The sequence below is a fragment of the Macaca fascicularis genome, chromosome 8 (assembly GCF_037993035.2).
Source record: "Macaca fascicularis isolate 582-1 chromosome 8, T2T-MFA8v1.1".
Classification (NCBI taxonomy): Eukaryota; Metazoa; Chordata; class Mammalia; order Primates; family Cercopithecidae; genus Macaca; species Macaca fascicularis.
This window is the reverse complement of record NC_088382.1, coordinates 26486181-26510801: the sequence shown is the minus strand read 5'-3', so window position 1 is coordinate 26510801 and position 24621 is coordinate 26486181. Positions and strand designations below refer to the sequence as shown.

At 52.7% G+C, this 24621-nt stretch overlaps 1 protein-coding gene across 1 annotated transcript in view; it reads left to right on the top strand.

Annotated features, from left to right (window-relative positions):
- The window catches only part of LOXL2 (lysyl oxidase like 2), a 98742-nt gene that overhangs the window by 57524 nt on the left and 16597 nt on the right, over window positions 1–24621 (top strand). The window contains exons 5-9 of the mRNA XM_005562843.4: window positions 6522–6744; window positions 11441–11624; window positions 18419–18570; window positions 20956–21123; window positions 23838–24003. Of these exons, the coding sequence (XP_005562900.1) occupies window positions 6522–6744; window positions 11441–11624; window positions 18419–18570; window positions 20956–21123; window positions 23838–24003 (893 nt within the window). The remainder of the gene's footprint in view (window positions 1–6521; window positions 6745–11440; window positions 11625–18418; window positions 18571–20955; window positions 21124–23837; window positions 24004–24621) is intronic.

Here is a 24621-nt window from a genome sequence, read left to right as displayed (position 1 = left end):
ACTGGAGAAAGGCGATAGAACCAGGAAGGGGCAGATCCTGGCCTCTGGAGGTCCCCTGTGTCCAGCTGTAGGGTCCACACTCCTAGAGAGCGCAGACTCTCAGCACTGTCTCTTTCCTTCCAAATCAGAGGAAGAAAAGACATGGCTTCTGTGTCAGGAGACCTGGCTTGAAGCCCCAGCTCTACTCACCAGCTCCCTGGGGTCTGGGCAGACCACATATCCCTCCCTGACCCTGGCCCAGCCCTGCTTGGATGGGGTGGGCCATACTTTGGTCCCAGCCCCCAGCCCCCTGTGTGGGTGAATGAGTGCGGCCGCAGAGCTGCCCAGTTGGGTAAGCACACAACACCCCAGGGTGACCACCATGGTGATCCCAGTCCCCAGACATGGCCCAGACCTTCCTGTTGGCACCAGGAGTCGCCATCCTCTGAATACTTTGGAGAACTCCCACCTGACTCCTTCCTTGGTGACACCTTCTCAGCTTTTCTTACCAGTTGGAGCCAAGAAAAGCAAACCCCCTCCCTGGCAGGCTTCCTACCTGGCTGGCCCTACCAGTGCCCCCAGCCTGGCGCAGTTCTGAGCTGGACAGCACACGCCTCATTCAGATGATGTTTGGAAGCCATCTCCCAACTGTGGCCAGTCCGGAGTCCTTCTCGGCTTTTGAGGAGTTGATCTCAGGCCAGTTTCAGCAGCTGGGCCCTGGGTAATCCTGTTACGTGCTGGATTGGAACCCCCTCCCTGCCCCTCCCACCCTCGCGTCTGTGGCTTTGCCTTTTCAAGGACGGGGAGGACAAGGCTTCCAAGGCTGAGAGCGATCCAAGGAGCGGGTGGTGGGTGGTGCTGTCTGCAGGATGGGAGATGAAGAACAGAAGCTGCTGGAAACCAACCCCTTCTGCAGCCTTCTAGTTGGAGAGATGGGGCGGCCTTCCTAGCGGAGGAGTGGGAGGGGAAGCACGACCTTCTCAGCTTGTCCCTGTCATTTTGTGTTCGTGTCTGGGAGTCAGTTGACAGTTAGGCCTACATGTGCCCCAAAGAGAAAGGTGCTGGGAAGACTCTGTGTGCCTCGGTGGGCTGTCGGGGCTAAACTGCCAGCAAAACTAGGACTCCTAGGGAATTGTAAGGCTCAGAGACCACTGGCCTAAGCCCTGGATCTGCATGGAAGAGGCCTGAAGGGCAGTGGACTCAGGGTGTCACAGCCCACACCTAGCAGAGCCTGCAGGACAGCCCAGCTCTCTAGGGAGAGCACCACCCAGCAGTCTCCACCTGCTGGCCCCGTTGCAGCTCCTATTCTCCCTGGGGTAGGGCCAGCTCAGAAGCACTGGCCAGTCTGAGGGCTGGGGCACAACTGGCCTGGGGCTAGGGATATCAGTGGGCCCTGCTCAGAGGCTGAGGACTGCAGAGGTCTGGAGGCCAGACTGAGGACCACTCCCCTGCCTGGCACTTGAAGCGGTGGCTTCCGGTTGCGTCTTTCCCGTGTCCCTTTCCCTCTTCCTACAGTTTGTGGCTGCTGTTGCTAGCAGCACACCTCTGAGGCCCAGGAAGGGACCCCTTCCCTCCCGCCATGCAGCACTGCCCACTCTATGCAGGAAATTATTTTCAAAGTAATTCTCGGTCTGGGGTGGAGTTAGTAATCTCCATGTATCCACCAAGGTCCCTGAAGGACCTTATAGCCTCAGAAACTCACCTGCTTAACCCCTGAGGGCCCCCCACCTTGGGCCCCCCGCCCCACTGCTGCCTTACTGGACTGGCTCCCTCTGTGAACCTGCTGGGCTGGTGGCCACTCGGAAGCCTTAGAGCTGCCCCCGGCCTCCAACTGCAGCTCTTCCTCAGCACCTCTGCTTCCCCCAGTGATAACGGTTTGGCTGTGTCCCCACCCACATCTCATCTCGAACTGTAGCTCCCATAACCCCACATGTCGTGGGAGGGACCCAGTGGGAGGTAACTGAATCATGGGACTGGGTTTTTCCCATGCTGTTCTCATGATGGTGAATGAGTCTCATGAGACCTGATGGTTTTATAAAGGCCAGTTCCCCTGCACACACGCTCTTGCCTGCTGTCATGTAAGACGTGCCTTTGCTCCTCCTTCACCTTCCGCCGTGATTGTGAGGCCTCCCCAGCCATGTGGAACTGTTGAGTTTTTTGAACCTCTTTCCTTTATACATTACCCAGGCTCAGGTATGTCCTCATTAGTAGCATGAGAATGGACTAATACCCCCCAGTTACCTGCACACACCCCAGAGGCCTCTGCAGCCACAGGTAGAGTCAGGGGCTCCTCACCAAGGGCTGCTCTCCGATTGGCTTGGCCATGGCACTGACTTCCACGTCGGGCTGGGGTGCAATGCATGTACCTTGAAGCTAATGAAGCTTAAACTTCAGGCCCCCATTCCTGGTGCCGGGAGGGAGCATTGTGTAGTCATGATTTTGTTCTCCCGAAAGTAGGATCTCAATACTGACATCATTTAATTGAAATGAGCTCTCTAAGCAGAGATTCTGCATTTAATGTTGCAGCTCAGGAAGTTAGAAAGGCCTCCAGCGGTTTGCTTGGTGGATCGACTGAAATGTGGACCAAAGTGTGGCCCACAGTGAGTAAGCAGAAATGCTGACCCTGCCTCTGTTGTGTGTAGAAGACAGAATTCAAAAGCTTAGGGAGGTTGAATGTTAGAATGGATCTTACCTTTAAGACCTCCTCACCCACACTGTCCTGAAGACACGCCTTTCACCTTGACGGTGAAAAGTAAATATATGAAAGGAGCCCCAGCCTCCTTGAGGAGCTGTGATCATTCTTCTCTGAAGGCCAGGACTCACAGCAGGAACAGCAGCCACTGAACCAGTGACCTGAATGCGATGGGAGTAATTGGCTTCAGGGTGGCAGGGGTCCCGTGGCTGTAGTACTACCAAAGGAGGACATGCTGACCTTATTGGACAGTGGAGTCAAAGCAGCGATCAGTCTGACTGCTGCACACCTGTGGTGTTGGCTGGTTGATCATGGTGTTCCTCGAAGTGAAATAGACAGGAAGCCTACTAAGTTCGTGCTTAATAACCTGCATAAGCAGAAAAGTTCTAGGCCAAGCAAACAAAAGTCTATCCCGAATCATAAAAGCAGAGTCATGACCCCTCAATCCATTCCCATACTTGAGCCAGTTTTACCAGTTCTTGGATGAGGGAAAGGCTGGGTACCCTCAAGGAAGCACCCTGGTACCCTGCCAGAAATGTATACTGTATTCTTTCTCCCACTTCTCCAAAGGCACCTTTCACCAGGATGAGCATGCATTGGAGAAAAGGAAATAATCAGATCTTTCGGACTACTAGCCACTGGTTCTGAGCTTACACTAATTCTAAGAGACTGAGAACATCAAAGTGGGGGCTTATGGGGTTTTAGCTTAAGTCCATCTCAAATCCATCCTGTGCTATTTCCCCACTTCCAGAAAGCATCATGGAAATAGTTGTACTCAGCAGCTGGCAGGATCCCACATCTGCCTTCACTCTAGGTCAGGGGAGCGCCGGTGGGTAGGACTCTTGGTTGAATCAGTCCAGCTCCGTGTTCTTCCTACAGCCCAGCTATTGGCCTAGCTGCCTCTTTCACAGGCAGGCTTCCCGCTCCACTCCACCCAAGGCTGCCTCACTCACTCCAGTCACTCCTCCAGTCTCCAGGCCTGGAGCCGGGTGGGCTGTCCACCACCCGCCGAGGGCCTCCATCTGCAGCTCAGAAGCCTGTCCCCAGTGAAACACTGGGATGGAGGAGGGGAGAGGCGCCTCGGCAAGGCCTGAATGTGCTAGAGGGTCTGCAGCACATTCCTGGGGGCTGATGTCAGAGGGATCTGGGCTGCTGGGGACAGTTGTTTGCTGTGGGCTCTGCATTGTCCAGTTAGAACGCAGGACATCTGTTCCTGGAGAGGGTGGCGCTGACTGATGGCCAGAAGCAGAGGGGTTTTCCTGAGCCAAGGCAGGCGGTGAGGTCTGACCAATCCCCAAGCAGCTGGTGTTCCCCCCGAGTATCTTCTCCCGCCCCTTGTGGGGGCGTCATGGAACATGCTGTAGGCTTCCAAGTGCAGGGGCCTTGCAGGAAGTGTGTCGGGAGGGCAGTGGTTCCTGGAATTATTAATAGCCCTCCTGAGCAGTTCTCTGCTCTGGGCTGCCGCTGTGGTGAGCACGCACCCTGGATTTGCCAGGGTAGTGGATAGTCCTCGGCAAGATTCCGTGTCATTGCATTCACAGGCACACTAGAATTCTAACAAGTCTCAGATTTGGGTTAAGGAGAGATGATAACTGTGTCTGTAGGATTTGCCCCTCCTCTGTCTTCACACTCCATTCACACTGAGATAAAGGAGGTACTTCCAGGACTGCTGGACCAGCAGGGATGGGATCTCGCCTCTGCCCTGTCTTGGGGTTAGCCTGCCCAGCGAGTCCCCTCTGCTGGCTCCTTCTGGCGTCTCACTGGGTCCTGCCATGCAGGGACAAGCACATGGGCCCTGAAAAGCTGGGTTGGCATGAGCAGGCAGCAGGGCCTTCCTGGACCTCCTTTGTTTCGAATCCACCATCATTCAGGGCCCAATTTAAAGTCTTCTCTTCCGTAAAGTCGTCTCTCATCACTCCAACCACGGAATCCCTCCCTCCTCTCACTCTTCTTTTTCTTTTTTTCTTTAACCAAATACGATTTTATTTATTTACTTACTTATTTCACAAACTCTTATGTAGCCCTTCCTACGTCTGGGCACTATTTTAAGTGACAAGTATTAACGAATTTAAACTGTCACCACAGGCCAGGCGCAGTGGCACATGCCTGTAATCCCAGCACTTTGGGAGACAGAGGTGGGTAGATCACCTGTGGTCAGGAGTTCAAGACCACCCTGGCCCCAGAAGACCTCAACCTCTCCAGAGTGCTAGCCTCTTCTTAAAGGGCCAGAGTCATGGGAACCCAGATGGGGTGAAGGGGTCTCCTGCCAAGGCCTCCTTACAATGATATGACTTTGCAGACATTTGGACACTACCTCCAAATACAGATTTATGGCCCGGCGTGGTGGCTCATGCCTATGATTCCCAATACTTTGGGAGGCTGAGGGAGGCAGATTACCTGAGGTTAGGAGTTCGAGACCAGCCTGGCCAACACAGTGAAACCCCGTCTCTACTAAAAATACAAAATTAGGCGGTGTGGTGGCAGGTACCTGTAATCCCAGTTACGCGGGAGACTGAAGCAGGAGAATTGCTTGAACCTGGGAGGCGGAGGTTGCAGTGAGCCGAGATCGCGCCAAAGCACTTGAGCCTGGGCGACAGAGTGAGACTCCATCTCAAAAAAAAAAAAACAAAAAAAACAAATAAATAAACAAACTGTCATAACAATCTAGTGAAGTAGATACTGTTACTACTTCTGATTTTGGACATGAGAAACTGAGGTACAGTATCCTTTTTGTTAGCCAATCTATTACTTATCAGTTGGTTACTGTTTCAGAAAAAAACAAAAAACAAAAACAAAAAAAACACTGAATTACCTGCATCCATATTCTGCCTTAAAAAAAAAAAAAAAAGAAACATACAAAGGAACGCTTTGCCTGTGCTAGCAATACAGGCTAAGGGCTTCCCTAGGATATGGTACAGAGACAACCTGAACCTCACTCATCTTCCTGGGTGCAGGAAGCAGCAGTTTTGTTCCTAGGCAGATTGTACTTTGATTCAGCAGATGGAGTAATTTAAGACTGTTTTCATTGCTTCTCATTGGAAATACAAATTTAATCTTGTATATCACTGGGAGAGTTTAGCAATCAGCTTGTACTGCTCATTGACAAAGAAAAATAAAGCTAAAGAATGACAACAGGCCGGGCGCATTGGCCCACGCCTATAATCCCAGCACTTTGGGAGGCCGAGGCAGGCAGATCACTTGAGATCAGGAGTTTGAGACCATCCTGGCCAACATGGCGAAACCCCGTCTCTATTAAAAATACAAAAATTAGCTTGGCATGGTGGTGGGTACCTGTAGTCCCAGCTACTCAGGAGGCTGAGGCATGAGAATTGCTTGAACCTGGGAGGCGGAGGTTGCAGTGATTACACCACTGCACTTCTGCCTGGGGGGATAGAGACTGTGTCTCAAAAAAAAAAGAATGACAGCAAATTATGTTGGAATTATCTGAAGAGTTAGGGTAAACAAATGGTTTACCTTAGACTGTGAGGGGTTTTCTAGGACCAGGGATCTCACCTGTTTTAAATACCTTTGTGCATTCTGTATTCTTGGGCTTCATTATTATTATTACTTCACTACGTTGAGTGAGTCCTTTCTTTCCTAGAATGAAAGCTGCCTGAGGGCAGGAGGCCTTGTCCACACTCTGGGTCCTGTCCCCCAGTGCCCAGTGTGGCGCCTGGCGTTAGGAGGTGCTCAGTGAATGCTGGCTGAATGGACTGAGCTAGGACCCCTCTGTGAAGCAGGGCTGAGCTCCAGGAGCAGGGCCCAGTCTCTCTTGTTCTGCCTCGTTGCAGAAGGAATCAGGATAGGTGTCATAATGCCCTGATCACCTGTCCCCTCCCACCGTCTGCAGAATGTTTGCCTCACGGAGGAAACAGCGCTACTGGCCATTCTCCATGGACTGCACCGGCACAGAGGCCCACATCTCCAGCTGCAAGCTGGGCCCCCAGGTGTCACTGGACCCCATGAAGAATGTCACCTGTGAGAATGGGCTGCCGGCCGTGGTGAGTTGTGTGCCTGGGCAGGTCTTCAGCCCTGACGGACCCTCGAGATTCCGGAAAGCCTACAAGCCAGAGGTGAGGACAGGGCACGAGGTGTGGCCACTTGGCACCTGGAGGGGATGGGAGGGTGTTGAGGGAGTAGGCAGGATCCCCCAGGAGAGTGAGGAAGGGTGGCCTCGGCTGAGATCACCATCATGGCTGCTTTACTCTGAGACCTGAGCGCCCTCTGCAGAGAAGGACCATCTGGGGGAGAAGACTACCCTAGCATCAGTTGTCATAGGCTGTGCGCTGTCTGCTTACCCAGCAGGAACAGATGATGAAGGGTGTGCAACAGGGACCTGGTGCCCCTGCACAGTTCCCAAAGGAGAACTGGAAATGTGACCCAACTCTGAAAAGTACACGCAGCCAACGACACGTTTTCAAGCATGTTTGGTTTATTTTGCAACAGAAAGGATAACAATTTTAAAAAGCTCCCACCAAGGTAGAAAATCTGCCATTATCCTAAGTCATCCATACATTAGTCACATTATACTTATGTGAAACAGCACGTGTATGTGTATGAGTGTGTATTATGAGTGTGTGGGGGTGTGTGAGTGTGGGGGGGTGTGTATGAGTGTGTGTATGAGTGTGCGGGGGTATGTATGTGTGGGGGTGTATGAGTGTGTGGGGGGGTGTGGGCGTGTATATGAGTGTGTGGGGGTATATATGAGTGTGTGTGGGGGTGTGAGTGGGGGGTGTGTGTATGTGGGGGTATGTGTGTGTGTGGGTGTGTGTGGGGGGGGTTTGGGAGTGTGTGGGGGTGAGTGTGTGGGGCTGTGTGTGGGTGTGCGGGTGTGGGTGTGGGGATGTGTGTGGGGGGGTGTGGGTGTGTGTGGTGGATGTGTGTGTGGGTGTGTGTGAGTGTGGGGGGGTGTGTGTGGGTATGAGTGTGTGTGGGGAGGTGTGTGTGTGGGGAGGTGTGTGTGGGGGGTGTGTGAGTGTGTGGGGTGTGTGTGTGCAGCTGTGTGTGGGGGGGGCTGTGAGTGTGTGGGGGTGTGTGTGTGGAGGGTGTATGTGGGGGGCTGTGTGTGTGGGAGTGTGTGTGTAGGGGGGTGTGTGGGGGTATGTGAGTGTGGGGCTGTGTGCGGAGGTGTGTGTGTGCGGGGGTGTGTGTGGGGGGGTGTGTCAGGGTGTGTGTAGGGCTGTGTATGGGGGGGTGAGTGTGTGGGGGTATGTGAGTGTGGGACTGTGTGGGGGTGTGTGTGTAGGGGTGTGAGTGTGTGGGGTTGTGTGTGTGGGGTGTGTGTGTGGGGGGGAGGTGTGTGAGTGTGTGGGGGGTGTGTGAGTGTGTGGGGCTGTGTGTGTGTGGGGTGTGTGTGGGGGGTGTGTGTGGGGGGGTGTGTGTGTGTCGGGGTGTGTGAGTGTGGGGCTGTGTGTGTGTGGGGATGTGTGAGTGTGTGTGGGGGGTGGGTGTGGGGGTGTGTGTGTATGGGGGTGTGTGTGAGTGTGTGGGCGTGTGTGAATGTGTGGAACCGTGTGTGAGTGTATTCCTAAAATGTAGATGAACATCTTCCCATATAAAGTAACAGCCCCATTTCAATGGGCCGATTTCTTTTTTTTTTTTTTTTTTTTTTTTTTTTGAGACAGAGTTTCACTCTTGTTGCCAGGCTGGAGTGCAATGGCATGATCTCTGCTCACTGCAACCTCTGGCTCCTGGATTCACGCAATTCTCCTGCCTCGGCCTCCCGAGTAGCTGGAATTATAGGCACCCGCCACCATGGCTTGCTAATGTTTGTATTTTTAGTAGAGACGGGGTTTCACCATGTTTGCCAGGCTGGTCTTGAACTCCTGACCTCAGATGGCCCACCCGCCTTGGCCTCCCAAAGTGCTAGGATCACAGACATGAGCCACCATGCCTGGCCTAACGGGCCGATTTTCTAGAACAAGTAAAGTACCCCAACCATGGTAGGCTTGACCCAGCCTCTGAAAAAGAGCAGGTGCCCTATCTGTCTCTTCTTGATTCGCTTTTCTTTCTCCTCCTCTTCCTTCTTCCTGTATCCATCAAAGGGTCTCTGTGATTTCTGTGTTCAGGAAACAGCTACTATCTGGTGAGTGGGTGGGAACAGCAACTGGGAAGAGGAGAGGGAGGGATAGGAGAAGTGACTGATCATTTCTCAGGGGCTGGTTCCCTGTGCCAGGTAAAACCCCAGTACTTAGTGCACTGTGTGCTGACTCAGCATGAGTAGACGAGACAGCATCTGATTAGCGTGATGGCCGTAGTAATCATCACCTTGGCAGGGGTGAGTTCCAGGTGGGCTGTCACCAAGTCGGGGGTAAGAGGGAGCCAGAGGAGGGAGAAGAGCTCTGGGGTGGGGGCAGAGAGTGTATCAACCAGGTGTGTCAGCCGGGTCCAGGCAGCTGAGCAGGAGCAGCAGAGGCTGAGCCAACCAGCCTTCCCCCAACCATGCCCTTTGTCTCCTCTCCTCTACCCTCCCTCCTTCCCCTCTCCCCTCTGCGGTCTCCCCTCTTTGTTGAGACCTGCTCTGGAAAGGAGGTGATTACACTCCTCCAATAGAAAAGGGACACCATGACAAGAGCTGGATAAACCACACTGGGCACCCCCCTTCCCGGGCTTGGTGGTGATTTGAACAAAAGACCGAGCCTTCAGTGAGGGGAGCAGAATGCATGCTGCGAGCCCAGCCCTCCTCAGCCAGAGGGAGTGGGAACTATTAGGAGTAACTTCCTGGCACTTTCAGGAGGCCCTGCCTCCTCTGTCCCCTCAAGGGCCTCTGAAGAGCACAGAGGTGACCACACCATCATATGTGTGCCTCCAGGACATACCTGGACAGCGCCACTTCCCCCTCCTCCGACAGTCAGCCCACCACCCCCTAAACCTCCATGCCCCCTGTGTGTGATTTCATGGCCACATCCTTTCCACAGCCTCAGCCTGAGCCTCTGAGCTTTCCTTGTGTGTCATCCAGAATACCAGATCCTACTGTCTTGGAATTCCTCTACTGTGCGGTTTAAAAAAAAGGAATCAAGTTCATACCAAACCAATTAAAACAGAGCGAGCGTGCCTTACATCATATTTTCCCTTGGTTTCTTTCTTTCCTCTGGGGCCAGCCGACTGCTTGGCCACTGCCGGGCTGGAGCGAGGTTATTGGACACTCTGCCTCCATTAAGCTGAGGTCATGGATGGTCCACTCTGTGGGAAGACAGCTTGGGAAGGGAGGTCAGGGAAGCAGGAGGCCACCATTCTGCAGAAAACAGAGCTTGGAGCCAGCCAGCAGTTATACTCGTTTTGCTCTGTTTGGGGTGTTCTTTTAAAGCTACGGTAAAAGATCCTACAGCCACTGGGCGTTTTCCCCTTTCTTCTTCTCCCCATACTGCCAGAGTCAGGGCAGTCCCTGAGGTCTGTAAATCTGGGTGCTGTCCCAGCACCCCACCCTGCCATGGCCAGCCCCAAGGTACAGTTGGTGGAGAAGCAGGTTCTTGTATGATGCCATCCCCCTCAACGTAGCTGGTGGACGCGAATGCTTGAAAAGGTCACCTCCACCCAGGCCTGTCTCGGCCTGGCCATCAATGGTAGGGTGAAGGCAGCTATGGGCTGAGGACAACATAGGCCAGGACAGGCAATGACTCTGGTCTGAGGTGACACACTTAGAATGGCTACACAGTCTTCCTCACTCCCTCTGTGGAGTGGAATTGAGCATCAGCAGTAGCTGAGAGCCTCACAGGCTTCTGAGCCTCCTCCAAAACACACACGCGCATACATGCAGCATGCATGCAGGTGAGCTTGCACACACATGAGCCACACATGCACGTGCATGCACACACATGCAGAGAAACAGATGCAAACCCAGGTATGTGGACAGCTGGAGTCAAGTGACCCAGCTCCCATCTTGTAAGACGTGATCCACTGTGACCAAGACGTAGAGAGTGTCTTACTCCTGTCTAACTCAGTAAAGCCCACAAAGAGATGAAAGCTGCCAGACTGTCAGTGAACACTAGGGGTGTTCAAACTGTAATTCTCCACCCTCTCTGCATAGCCGGTTGGCTGCATCTTCTGGAGTCAGGCCATCTGGGACTTGGAGTCAAATCCGGGGAGGCTGGGCATGCCCCCAGCCCTGGGACAAATCAGTGTGAGGCTCCCCATCCATTCTCTGAGTCGTGACTGTGTGAAGCTTGGCTTTCCAGCTCCCTGTCTTCCCGTTCTCCTGTCTGCTCCCTCCTGCCTCTGGTTGCTGTGCATAGCAGAATCGTTCCAGTGCCTGCCTACTACTGTGGAGTCTCCGCAGGCCTAGACTGTAGCACTGTGTTATAAGCAAGGTTGATCCAAACTTGCTTAGAAGCAACCTACGTTGTTATAAGAAAGAATTATGATCCATTTGGAATCTGCAGACTTTGGAGGATAGGCGCTTCTTTCTCTAGCTCTAAAGCGTGAGGCTCTGGAGTTGGTGGGGAAAGTGCTGATGGAAGGTTGTGCCACGCATAGGTTGGGGTGATGAGTGATTGACAGTCCCCGATGGGCTCCCCAGGGGACCAGGACAGAAGCTCCATGCGAGGGCTGCAAAGGGAGCTTGCACCAGAGCTGTCTCGGTAGAGGAAGCTCCCACAGCCCGACACACCCATGACACACACACACACACATCCATACATCAAGCACAGTTGCAGCTCTCAGACAGTGCCTGGCCTGGAAACAGGGTGGCGGTGAAGGGAGGGGGAGGGGACAGTGGTCGCCCGCTGAACGTGCATCAGCATCTGTACTCAGCAGGACCGTGTGTCTCTTTAGCAACCCCTGGTGCGACTGCGAGGCGGTGCCTACATCGGGGAGGGCCGCGTGGAGGTGCTCAAAAATGGAGAATGGGGGACCGTCTGCGACGACAAATGGGACCTGGTGTCGGCCAGTGTGGTCTGCAGAGAGCTGGGCTTTGGGAGTGCCAAAGAGGCAGTCACTGGCTCCCGACTGGGGCAAGGTAAGGAATGGGGAGGCTAGAGGGGGCCTCTCTTGCCGGGAGCATGGTGCCGTGAGCACAGCCTGGCTGCTGGCCGTGAGCTCTCGGGCAGTCCTCACTTTCCCTCCTCCCTTTGGCGGCTGCCTGGGAGAGAATCCCAGGCCTCTCCCTAGACAGAGCTGAAAGGGGCCTTAGAGAACATTGAGACCCTATTTTATGGATTTGGAAGCTAAGGCCCAAAAAGCAGAGTAAACGTCCAAGGTGAGATAACGTATTAGTGGCCAATGAATACTCCCCCGTAGATCTCCCAGCTCCTAACCCACTGATCTCTGCTGCCCCACCAAAAAAGCGGGGTTCTCAGGCCCCTCCTGCAGGAGAGGCCTCCGACTTCACCAGACTGAACCACTCTGTACAACAAAAGGACCAAATGCCATCTTACTTTTCCTCCCCGGAGCAGCCCTGCACACAGTCCCTGCCTGACAGCAGAGAAAGGGAACAAGATGCCGCCCTCCGGATGTCCTCAGACTCATTAAGAAAGGGCCTGCTTTTTATTAACTGTCCTGAACAAATCTTTCATGTGAGCAAAAAAACAGAAGGAAAGGAGGCTTTCAAGTGGGTCCCTTGGTGGAAAGTGATGTTGCAGCTAGAAGATGACACAGAAGAGGCCATTTCCCCTCCTCAGGAAGCCTCACGAACACCACTTATCCTTGCGAACCTTGGTCATTGAACAGGAGGGGTTTTTACCCCAAACAGACTGTGCAGTCTAGGAGTGCCCAGCCCTCCCCGAGACAACTGTGACTTGAGCGAGAGAAGTCCTAGTCATTTCCTGGAATTTTTTCAGCCTTGACCAGCAGGGAGGCCACTGCAGACCGTCGGCTGCTATGGCTGGGAAGGGATGGGTAGGAAGCAGAATGGGCTACAGACACGGGGTGGGGTGGCCTGTCCAGTGGGGAGGGGATATTTCCATAGTGTCAGATGTCGGGCCATCACCCCACAGAAAGGAATGTGGTGAGGTCACTGATCACAGCCTGGAGGAAATGATAGTCCTCACTAGCCCAGGGCCTGACACCACATCCAGTGGTTTTTGGTGTGAGGCTCTAGAATCCTGCATTGAACTTAGCCTCCAGCTGAGTCAAAGACCATGGAGCTTTCCCCCTTCTAGAAGTGGAGCTCATCTGTCTAGTGCCATTGGTTGTTTCCTTCTTCGGCGTCCCCACATCCTGGCCTGCAATTGGTCAGCTCTTACAGGGTCTCCAGATGTTGGAAGGAGGCCTGCATTCCAGAGGCCTGGAGAGAGTCCTGGAATCATGGACAGTACTGCTGGAGAGACCTCAGGTCCTGTAGTGCAAGAGACGCAAGTCTGAGGTCACCCCAATCATTGCTGGCAGAGAAAGACTGAAAGCCAAGTCTTCTAACTCTCAGACGTGGGCCTCTTCCTTATGCCCACCTTGGCCCAGTCCTGTTCACATTCAGAATGTCTCTGCCTCTATTCTCCAGTCTGTGCAAGCTTCCAGGTGTACACTGAAGTTTGGGGGTCTGGGGTGTACTCTGAGTCACATTGTGCCACCTGGCAGCTTCCACTGGGCCATATAACAGTGCTCCTTCCCTGGGCACGGTGAGCTCCTCAGGATCCCCTGGATCTTTTTTTGAAGCAGAGTCTCACTCAGTCACCCAGTTCAGTGGCGCGATCTCAGCTCACTGCAACCTCCGCCTCCCGGGTTCAAGCAGTTCTCCTGCCTTAGCCTCCCAAGTAGCTGGGATTATGGGTGTGCACCACCATACCCAGCTAATTTTTGTATTTTTAGTAGAGACGGGGTTTCACCATGTTGGCCAGGCTGGTGTCGAACTCCTGACCTCAAGTGATTCACCCACCTCAGTCTCCCAAAGTGCTGGGATTACAGACATGAGCCACTGCACTCGGCCTCCCTGGATCTTGACTATCCCTGCAGTTATTTACTGATTGGCCAACGTGTGGGTTTGTGCTCTCCCAGGGCCTACAGGACAGAGTCCACTCATTCTGAGGAATAAACAGGCCCTCGATGACATAAACATTCCATTTATCATGGGTGTGTGCTATGTGACCTTATTATTTCACTGCCCAGAGCAGCCAGAGGTTTCCAGGGGCCTGCAGAACTCTGGGAGAAAGAGGCATTTGGCATTTTTGATGCTGTCCTGGAAAGAACCAGTGAATGATTGATCATCTCCTGTCATGCTGGGCGGGGTAACTCCAGTAGGCAGAAAGGGAAAAGTACCACATTTAATATCAAGTCACAGAGCAGACAGGGTCAGCCCCTCAGCCCTGGCTCTAGCCGACGGACTCAGTGACCACACCCACAGCCAGGAGGCATGAAAGAGCAACGACTGGGAGTCAGGCAATCTGAGTCCTCCTCCCTGCCTGGCCACCTGCTTGCTTGGTGACCTTGAGCAACCTTCTGGGCCTCAGATTCTTCACTGTGAAACAAGGTGACTGGACGCACAGCACCTGCAGCTCTGACTGGCTCCAGCCTCACCAGCATAGATGTGAGGTCCTGGTCAGGCTCTGCTCTCTGTGCCTCAGGACTCCCGCCCACATCGGGACTCCAACTGCCTGTTGGTGCCTCCACCTCCCTGCAAGGCTGCGTGCCACATGAGGGCGTACCTGTTTCTGTATCTCTGTGTCCTTAGTGCCGAGGCTGCCAGCACGCAGCGCTCCAGAGCTGTTGACGTTGTAAAGAATGAATGAATGTGTTCCAGTTGAATCAGTAGGGTCAGCAGAACAAATACTTGGTGAAGAAGTTACAGCATTAGACAAGTTCCAACACTAGACCAGTGCTGTCTGATAGAAACAGAACAGGACTCACGCCTGTAATCCCAGGACTTTGGGAAGCAACAGGCAGGAGGATCACTTGAGCCTGGGAGTTCAAGACCAGCCTCGTCAACATAGTGAGACCCCCCCCTTTACAAAAATTTTTTTAAAATTAGCCAGGCATAGGCTGGGTGCGGTGGCTCACACCTGCAATCCCAGCACTTTGGGAGGCTGAGGCAGGCAGATCATGAGGTCAGGAGAGTGAGACCATCCTGGCTAACATGGTGAAACCCTGTCTTCACTAAAAGTACAAAAAAGTAGCATGGTGGCGGGCGCCTGTGGTCCCAACTACTCAGGAGGCTGAGGCAGGAGAATAGCGTGAACCCGGGAGGCGGAGCTTGCTGTGAGCTGAGATCGTGCCACTGCACTCCATCCTGGGCGGCAGAGGGAGACTCTGTCAGAAAAGAAAAGGAAAGAAAAATTAGCCGGCATGGTGGCACACACCTGTGGTCCCAGCTGCTCTGAAGGCTGAGGTGGGAGGATCACTTGAGCCCGGGAGGTAGGCTGCAGTGAACCATGATCACATCACTGCTCTCCAGCTTGGGTGACATAGCGAGACTCTGTCTCTCAAAAAGAAACGAAATAGAACAGGAACCTCGCATGTAACTTTGCATTTTCTAGTAGCCACAATTTTAAAAAGATGATATTAACTTTAATAACGTATTTTCTGTAAACCAGTGTATCCAAAATATTATTTCAACATGTAATCAATATGAATGCTATTAGTGAGATCATTTGCATATTTGGTGCTAAGTCTTTGAAATCCAGGATGTATTTGACACTTACCAGACATCTCAGTTTGTCTGCATCCCTGAGTAGACAAACTGGCTGGCTACATTTCAAGTGCTCCATAGCCACATGCGGCTGGTGGCTCCTGTACTGGAGGGGGCGGCTCCCCAGTTTTACAGCAGTGGCTTGAAAACCCTTTTGCATGCAATCCCCAAGAAGGAATGCATGTGACATGTAAAACTCCAGCAAAGGTTTTCTAAACAAGAGCTTAGCTTTACAACATGCAGAACCCGTGACATGTCCTGTTCTGTTCTCTTGTGCCTCCTACAATCTGATTGTAACCAGCTTAGTTGACAGTTCAGCCCACTCATTGGCCTGGACCCATGGAAGCCAAAACACTGCTCTATGATACTAGACGTGGCTTTTCCACCGAGCCCTAATTCTGCCTCAAGCCTCGTGGTCACCTAGGCCAGGGTTTGTATGTGGAGAACAACAGAGCCAAGGTGGAGACGGGGAAGACACCGTGAGGAGGAGCAATTCAGGGGTGCTCCAGAACCCAGGAGTAGGTGACAGCTGCAGGTCAAGGTGCAGAATGCCAAGCCCAGGTCAGCAGAAGGAACCAGAAGCCCACAGACGCCATGGGCACGCTGAAGCCAGATGCCCAGTCCAGTGTCCTTTGGAGCATCTTCCACCCCCTGCCCAACCCCCCACGGAACTCAGTGGGGCAGGAAGAGGGTGAGCCATGCTGGGCCTCTTTCTCTGTGCCCTTCCTTGGATGCACCATGGGTATATGTGCTTCAGGAGGGAGGCCCTGCCCCCCGAGGCCTCGTCCCCAGATGTCTGAGACAGCCACACAAGTTTACATAGAAGTTCAGCCAGAAAGAGACCAACCAGTTGAGTCTGAGGCGTGCTAGGCTCTTAAGTTGGCTTTACCTATCCTGTTCAGTCTTGAGCTCTAGTCTTAGCAATCCACAAACATTGGTTGAGTGCTCTTCAGCCTGGGTCTTGGAAAGGAGAATTCATTTATTCCACAAATACTCCACTCTCCAGGAGCTCATGTCAAGTGGGAGAAATAAGAAATAACCTTAATCAGGCCAGGCATGGTGGCTCAATGCCCGTAATCCCAGCACTTTGGGAGGCCAAAGCGGGCAGATCACAAGGTCAAGAGATCGAGACCATCCTGGCCAACATGGTGAAACCCCGTGTGTACTAAAAACACAAAAATTAGCTGGGCGTGGTGGTGTGCACCTGTATTTCCAGCCACTCAGGAGGCTGAGGCAGAAGAATCTCTGGAACCTGGGGGGCGGAGGTTGCAGTGAACTGGGACTATGCCATTGCACTCCAGCCTGGTGACAGAGTGAGACTCCATCTCAAGATTAAAAAAAAGAAGAAGAAGAAGAAATAATCTTAGTCAGAAATAACTTACACTAACAAATAGATGATCTAGAAGACATAATACTGAAAATGCCCACCATTTACTGAGTCCCTAGTCATTTGACATACTTAGACACATCATTCCCCATAATCTTAACCTGGGCCGGGCGCAGTGGCTCACGCCTGTAATCCCAGCACTTTGGGAGGACAAGGTGGGCAGATCACTTGAGGTCAGGAGTTAGAGACCAGCCTGGCTAACATGGGGAAACCCCATCTCTACTAAAAATACAAAAATCAGCTGGGCACGGTGGCACACACTTGTAGTCCCAGCTACTTGGGAAGCTGAGGCAGGAGAATTGCTTGAACCTGGGAGGCGGAGGTTGCAGTGAGCCGAGATCACATCACTGCACTCCAGCCTGGTAACCGAGCAAAACTTTGTTCCCCCCCCGCAAAAAAAAAATCCCAACCTGGCAAAACACATATTATAATTAATTGGCCTTTTACAGATGAGGAAGGTAGAGGTAAAGCTTTTATCACTCTCCAAGGATTCAACCTAATCTTCAACCTCAAGCTGAATTCAGTCTCACACTGCCTGCCCAGTTCATTGCCGCTTGAGCAAGATGTGTAACAAGCAGAAGTTCAGACAAGTGGGAGTTCTTTCAAGCTGCACCACGAAGGAGGATGGAGGTTTTTCTTCAAGGCAGGCTTCTCCTTAGATGGAGGCAGAAAGAGGGCAGTCCAGGAGGCAGGAGACAGGAGGGCTTCCCTAGAGGGAGGAGAGCTCGGGCGTTTGGACCAGATCAGCCCAGCTGTTTCCCAGACAGAACCTTGTGCTCTTTCCCAACATACGGTTTTCTCTCCTGACTGTCTCTGTGCCCATGAGCTGTGGGCCTTGCTTGCTTCCTGGGCTCTGATTAGGATCGATGCCTTGTCACAGCCTTTCCATGCTAGTCCTTCGATGCTTCCAGCCGCCATCACCAATGCGTTTTTACGCATTTTATAACATTCCAAGGAATTGGAAGCATCATTTATGAATTTCCAAGGAAATAGAAACTTGGCTCCTGCCTGCTAATATGGGTTGATCTAGAAGTCAGTTTTTGGCCTCAGTAAGCCTCGATACCAGCTGTCTCCAGAACCCCCCGGCAGAGTCAGGGGCCTCCTTTGAGCCCCAGAGCACCTGTTGTGAACTTCATCTTTGTTACTGACCACGTCAGTAACACAAGCCTTTGTGTAAGTTCTGCCTCCCCCGGGAACTGGGAGCTTTTCGGGGCAGGGGACTGCCTTACCCATCTTTGAATCCATAGCCCCTAGCAGGGAGGCAGAGGGTAACAGGCGTGGTATCTATGCCTGTATCACTAGCTCCTGAGTACTGGACTGTGCTCTGTGATTTCCCTTCACTCCATCCATACCTTTATTTTTAAAATCCCTTTTTCTAACTCAATCCAATTTGTACATGCCATCTGTTTCTTGCAGGGACCCTTACAGATACAGCAGTAGTCGTACCTTTGAGATTCATAAATGCATGGAACATTAAAGTTGGGAAGGAAACGTATACTTCTAGTCCAATTCCTTTGGACTAGAAAAAGAATGAGAGAAAAGTGGTATTCAGAGAGGCTGAGTGATCAGCCAAGGTCACACAGCAAATTAGTAGCAAACTTTATTTGCTCTTATGGGATAAGTGAATCCCAAGAGAATTGGCACTGTTCTGTCTGGAGAGAAGAGGCTTGGGTCACTGAGCTGATTATGAGAGGCAGTGGGGAGAGTTCTGAGGATGGGAGAGGCATGTTGTTATTGTCCGGCCTTTCTTGCCGATCCAGAAAGTTTCCTTCCAAAGCTTTCATAGCGCCTGTTTATTGTCCCTCTGCAGGGATTGGACCCATCCACCTCAACGAGATCCAGTGCACGGGCAATGAGAAATCCATCATAGACTGCAAGTTCAACGCCGAGTCTCAGGGCTGCAACCACGAGGAGGACGCTGGTGTGAGATGCAACACCCCTGCCATGGGCTTGCAGAAAAAGGTGAGGGGACTGGACACCTCGAGGGGACTATAACTGAGGCCACAGAAAGTATAGCCACAGAGCTCTGGGGTGAACCCAGGAAGTGACCAGGCACTGCTGCTAGTACTGCTGCAGACATTGCCACTTGGCATTTGCAATGTTTCGTTCCCCCTCTGAACTTCGGGCCTGGCCTTGGCCTGGCAGCAGGCGCAAGCCCCTGTGTGCAATGTGAGCTGGAAAGGCCCTGCCTCCTTGCATGTTAACATCTGAGTTGAGTTACCTCACCTCTGCCTCACCACCTCCAAAGACAGGCGTGGGACCGGCTAGCCACAACCTTATCAAAACACGGTGCAGCCTGGCTGTGCTCCGCTGGCTGGAGGCGTTCTGTTTTCTCTATTCATGTTCAGAAAAAAAACTGGGCTGCCACACACTTCGCTCCCTTCTTTAAAACTCTGTGCTGCTGCCACTGAGAACCAAAGGAACAGGAAAAGGGAAATGCCTGGGCTGCTTTAAGAGACTTGGAGAGGGCCTGACCTTCTCTGGCATCCTCCTTGGGTGAGGAGGTGGAGAGGGTGAGGACAGAGGCTCCTGGCTGACCATGAAGTCCCATAGGCTCCATTGTCATCGGTGAGGTTAGACCCCGCTCACCAGAAAGCCACACGGTTTCCACGATGCTGGCGCCCTGCGTGGGGCCCTGGGAATGGCAAGCTGGGTCCTTTGCTGAGTTAGAACTGCATGCCAGCTACCCTGTGCGCTGCAGTCTAATCTAGAAAATGAGAAAAGCCCCCCAGTGTGTGAAGTGTCCAGATTCCTTCCGGAACAGTCAACCCTTCTCTCTGTCATGGAGGCCATTGCAGGCCTGGTCAGCCTTAACGTCTTGGAGCCTTGGGAAGTGCCCTTGATGACCACGTGTTTTCCTGGCCCCAGAGGCAACGAGGCAGCCACATTCTGCAGCCAGAGCCTCTGAGACTTGCCTTGGCTTTAGGACCTAGAACAGGAACACTGCTCTGGCTCAGGCAAGAGATGAGGGAGGGTAGGGAAGGACTGGAGGAAAGTGGATGCATTGCAGAGAGACGAGAGATAAAACCCACAGGCGAAGACTTGGATAGGATGTGAGATAAGAGAGTGGGAGATGTCAAGAATTGCTCCTCTCTTTCTGGCTTGAATAACAGCAGATTCAGGAGCCCAGCAAACTATGATGTGTGGCCAAGTCCACCCCTCCTCCTGGTTTTTTATTCGTTTGTTTTTTGAGACAGGGTCTTGCTCTGTTGCCCAAGCTGGAGTGCAGTGGTATGATTGTAGCTCACTGCAACCTGAAACTTCTGGGCTCAAGGGATCCTCCCACCTCCCAAGTAGCTGTAACTACAGGTGTGTGCCACCATACCTGGCTAATTTTTTAAAGTTATTTTTTGTAGCGATGGGGTCTCGCTGTGTTGCATAGGCTGGTCTCAAAATCCTGGGCTCAAGTGATCCTCCCACCTTGGCCCCCCAAAGTGCTGGGATTACAGGCATGAGCTACCATACCCAGCCTATTTTTTAAAATAAAGTATTGGAACATAGCCACACCCAATCATTTAGGGTAAAGAGAAAAGACAGCAAGTTCAGATTTGTGATCTCTGAGATACCAAGTGGAGTTGTCAAACAGGCAGCTAGTTAGGTGGGTCTCAGAGAGACCAGCAGGGGAGCCATGGGACAAGATGCCAGCAGGCTCTGGAACCTGCCAGGTAGGGGGTGTGGCAAAGAGAAAAGGGCCCAGGCAGGAGTCTCGTGAGATTCCAACATGTCAAGGTCCCGAGAGCACCATCCTTCCAAAGAGCAGCCCCCACTGATAGGCTCCTGGGGAGCAGCGTCAGCTTCTGCTGTGGTGCTCAGTGGAGTCACTGGGCCTCCCCAGCTGCTTAGGGTGCCTGGGGTGGGGACCTCACTATAAGACCACGCTAGGTGGCCGGGTGCGGTGCCTCAAGCCTGTAATCCCAGCACTTTGGGAGGCCGAGACGGGCGGATCACGAGGTCAGGAGATCGAGACCATCCTGGCTAACATGGTGAAACCCCGTCTCTACTAAAAAATACAAAAAACTAGCTGGGTGAGGTGGCAGGCACCTGTAGTCCCAGCTATTTGGGAGGCTGAGGCAGGAGAATGGCGTAAACCCAGGAGGCGGAGCTTGCAGTGAGCTGAGATCCAGCCTGGGCGACAGAGCGAGACTCCGTCTCAAAAAAAAAAAAAAAAGACCACGCTAGGTATGGCACTGCCACCAGGGGGCTGCCAAGAGTGCTGCTGAATCTGAGTGTGTGTGTCCCGGGCAGCACCACTTGGCTTAGGACTCCAGGACACTGGGGCTGATGGCAGTGCAGTGGGGAAGCTCCCTTGTCCCTCTTGGTGACCGCGGCCTTCCTTTGTGTCTGCAGCTGCGCCTGAACGGGGGCCGCAATCCCTACGAGGGCCGAGTGGAGGTGCTGGTGGAGAGAAACGGGTCCCTTGTGTGGGGGATGGTATGTGGCCAGAACTGGGGCATCGTGGAGGCCATGGTAGTCTGCCGCCAGCTGGGCCTGGGATTCGCCAGCAACGCCTTCCAGGTGAGAAGCCCCGGCCTCAGACTCCGCATTCACCCCCCGTGCAGTCTGACCACGCTGTCTTCAATCAGCCCCCCTCTCCCGCATACCTTCCCTAGCCGTGCAGGAAGGACTGAGCAAGGTGCCTGGATCCGGAGGCAGGGAGCCTCACTCTGGCCACAGCGCTGCTCCTTACAGGCCTGAGTCCTCAGGCAGGTTGCTCCCACCTCTGCTTCGATTTCTTGGCTGCAGAATGAGGGGCTGGGCTCTGCTTTTCATGGTCCACTCCTGCACTGCACACTGGGGTTCACCCTGAGCTCAAGGCTGATCCTGGAGCGGTCCTGATGTGCGTTGTGCAGAAGGAAACAACTCAGTCCTTCAGGGAGGTGGCCCAACGCTCAACGCCCCCTAAACACCTTAGCTTGCTCCCTTGGAAGCCCGCTCTGGTCTGAACACATTTCTCCACTGGCATCTGTGCCTAATGCATTCTCCCATTGACATGCTAGGGAATCTCCAAGACTTGTCACATCATCTGCACTTCCTCCAACTCCCCTTCTCCAAAGAGAGAGTGACTTAGCTGAGAACAGCTGAGCTCTGGTCCTAGTTCCCACCCTCCCACCCCCATCACAAAAGGAGCAACAGTATAGGAGGCTCTGGGTCTAATCCCGACGCATTCCCACCAGCTGGCTGTGTAATGGTCTGGGGCAAAGCAGCCAACCTTCCCTGCCTCAGTTGTCCTCCACGTGACGTGGAATGAATAATCCCAAGTCCTCAGTATCCTGGCTCTAAACACTTCCATTAAGCAAGCAGCTTACAGAATGGGAAGATGCTTGGAGACCCTCCTCTTGTGTTGTTAATCCTGACTCCAGCTCTCCTTCCCCAGTGGCCCTTCTTGGGACCTAAGAAAGGGGTTTAGGGAGAGAAGAGGAGAACTCCTACATCTTTGCTGAGCCTGACTGTCTCCCATGGGCTGGGTGGGTCCAGGTCGCTCTGATGGGAGGTCCTGAGCCCTGAGCAGAAGCTGCCCGGGGTCCCCTGCCCTGTGGCTCTTCATTCCAGCCTCTAGAAGGGGCAGGCGTTTGAAATAGCTGCTTACGCCCTCTGGGAGCTCAGCTTCCCCAGGCAACGCAGTGTTTCTGCTAATACTGTTTATGACAAGCCAGTGCACTCTCTAAATCTCCAAGGAGAGTGGAAAAACAGTGCTACGTTTCAAGGGAGTCTTTGTCCACATATTTTTCCTCCCGGTCAGCTCATTCCTAAGACACCTGGGCCTCAGCTGGGGTCATGAAACTGGCCTGGGGTTGACATTTGTACCAAATCTGCCACTGATCACAAGCCCCATCCCTTCTCAAGTCCCCAGTTCTTCATCTGGAGGATGGAGGTGGGTATTGGTCAAGTTCTCTAGAGAAACAGAACCAATAGGTTGCATGAATGCGTATTTGTGTGTGTGTGTGTGTGTGTGTGTGCACGCGCTATCAACCAATAGGATGTATGAGTGTGTATTTATATATGTGTGTGTATATCTCACACACACAGCATGAAGAAAGGTATTTCTTTTCAGGAATTGGCTCATCCAGTTATGGGGTTGGCAAGTCTGAAGTCTGCAGAGTAGACCAGCAGGCTGGAAGCATTGATGTTGCAGCTTGAGTCTGAAGTCAGTCTGTGGTCAGAACGGCCTCTTCCTTGGGGGGGCCTCAGGTTTTTTTTTTTTTAACCCCTTATGATCTTCAACTGATTGAATGAGAATCACCCATATTATGGAGGTTAATCTGCCTTACTCCAAGTCTACTGATTAAAATGTTAATCTCATCTAAAAACAGCCTCACATAAACATCTAGAATAATATTTGACCAAGTATCTGGGTACTGTGGCTTAGCCAAGTTGACACATAGTATGAACCATCACAGGAGAGCTTAGATGAGATATAAATACTTCCAAGGCCCTTCCTATCCTGATGGTCTGTCTCTGACGATCCTGAGAAGACCTCCTTGAGCTCTAATCCTACCTCAGCCTCCAAGCCCGAGAGACCTGAGGAACACAGCACCTGTGCGCTCATCCCGTTTCTATACCTGACGGCCCCCATTCTGCTCCTCATTTTTCTCTACTCGAAACTTCTCTGAAGTGTGAGAGTAAATCCTAACAGTATTTTGAAGCCCCATAGAGCAAAGGAGCCAAATAAATCCCAGCATCCTAAGCCTCGGATCTCCTCAGCTTCTGTGCAGAACTGCTCTATTAATTGCTCTTTAAACTGGGGAAAAGTCTAAATTCAGAAGTTCATCTTTATAACATGTCTAACGATTGACATATGCAAATAGATTTCTTCTTTCTCGCCACTTCCAATCAACCAATAGCATCTAATCCCATTCGGGATTAGAGGAGAGAGTGCAGTGATTGATTAGCAATGTCTGCCCTGGCTCAGGACTAGGAAGTGGGCAACCTGAGTTGTGTGCACCTGCCATTGCTGACATGCAGCCTTGCAGTGTTTGACCACAACCTTAGCTCTACTTCCCTAAGGGAGAGAGTGACAGAGTCCAAGTGCTAGGGTCAGGAGACCTGGATTCCCACCCACTCTGCCACCAACTAACTGCACAGCTTGGATAGGTGACTCTCTGTGCTGTCTCCATTCGAAAAATGGGATCATAAAAGTTGGGATTTTTGTGAGGCTGCAAGTTGCCAGGATATCAGAAAGTGACAGTTCAAGGTGATGTACCCACCACTTGTTTTGTTGGTTCTTCCAGGAGACCTGGTATTGGCACGGAGATGTCTACGCCAACAAAGTGGTCATGAGCGGAGTGAAGTGCTCGGGAACGGAGCTGTCCCTGGCGCACTGCCGTCACGACGGGGAGGACGTGGCCTGCCCCCAGGGAGGAGTGCAGTACGGGGCCGGAGTTGCCTGCTCAGAAAGTGAGAGCTCCTCCCCTCCCTCCCCACCGGGCTTCCGAGGGGACCAGAGTCCCACCAGTTATTCTTCAAGAGACTCTGAAGCCTTGCCATGAGCCAAGCAATAGAGGAAGGTGGAATGAAATCCTAAGGGAGAAAAACTGGGGGCAAGAGAGATGACCGCCACCCCAACCACAGATCGCTGTCTATGACATAGTGAGGAGAAAAGGGGGAGGGAGGGGCTGCAATCTGTAGCCCAGGTTCAGTCACAGGACCACTGCTACCGCAGTGACCCAGGGCAGACTACATGACTGAGAGCTCCTCCGTCATGCTAGTTAAATGAGAACGATGACACCCTCCATGGGTGTTGGCTTCCTCCCTCCACCTCCTCCGTGGAGCATTTCCTGTTTTCAGACCCTGAAAGTCACTTAGCTGCCTGGTGGTTCGCTGGGAGTCCCAGAGAGATTGAGGCCATAGAGGGAATGCCAGCGAGGGATTCAGGATGACCCACTTCCTGAAGCCTCCCTCCCATGCTGAGAGAAGAGGAGCAGTAGACTCCCTTTTGGAATGCTGTCCTCCTGAGCCCAAACCCTGCCCTCCCTTTCCTGGCGTTATAATATAAACCCACACGTAGCCATCTCC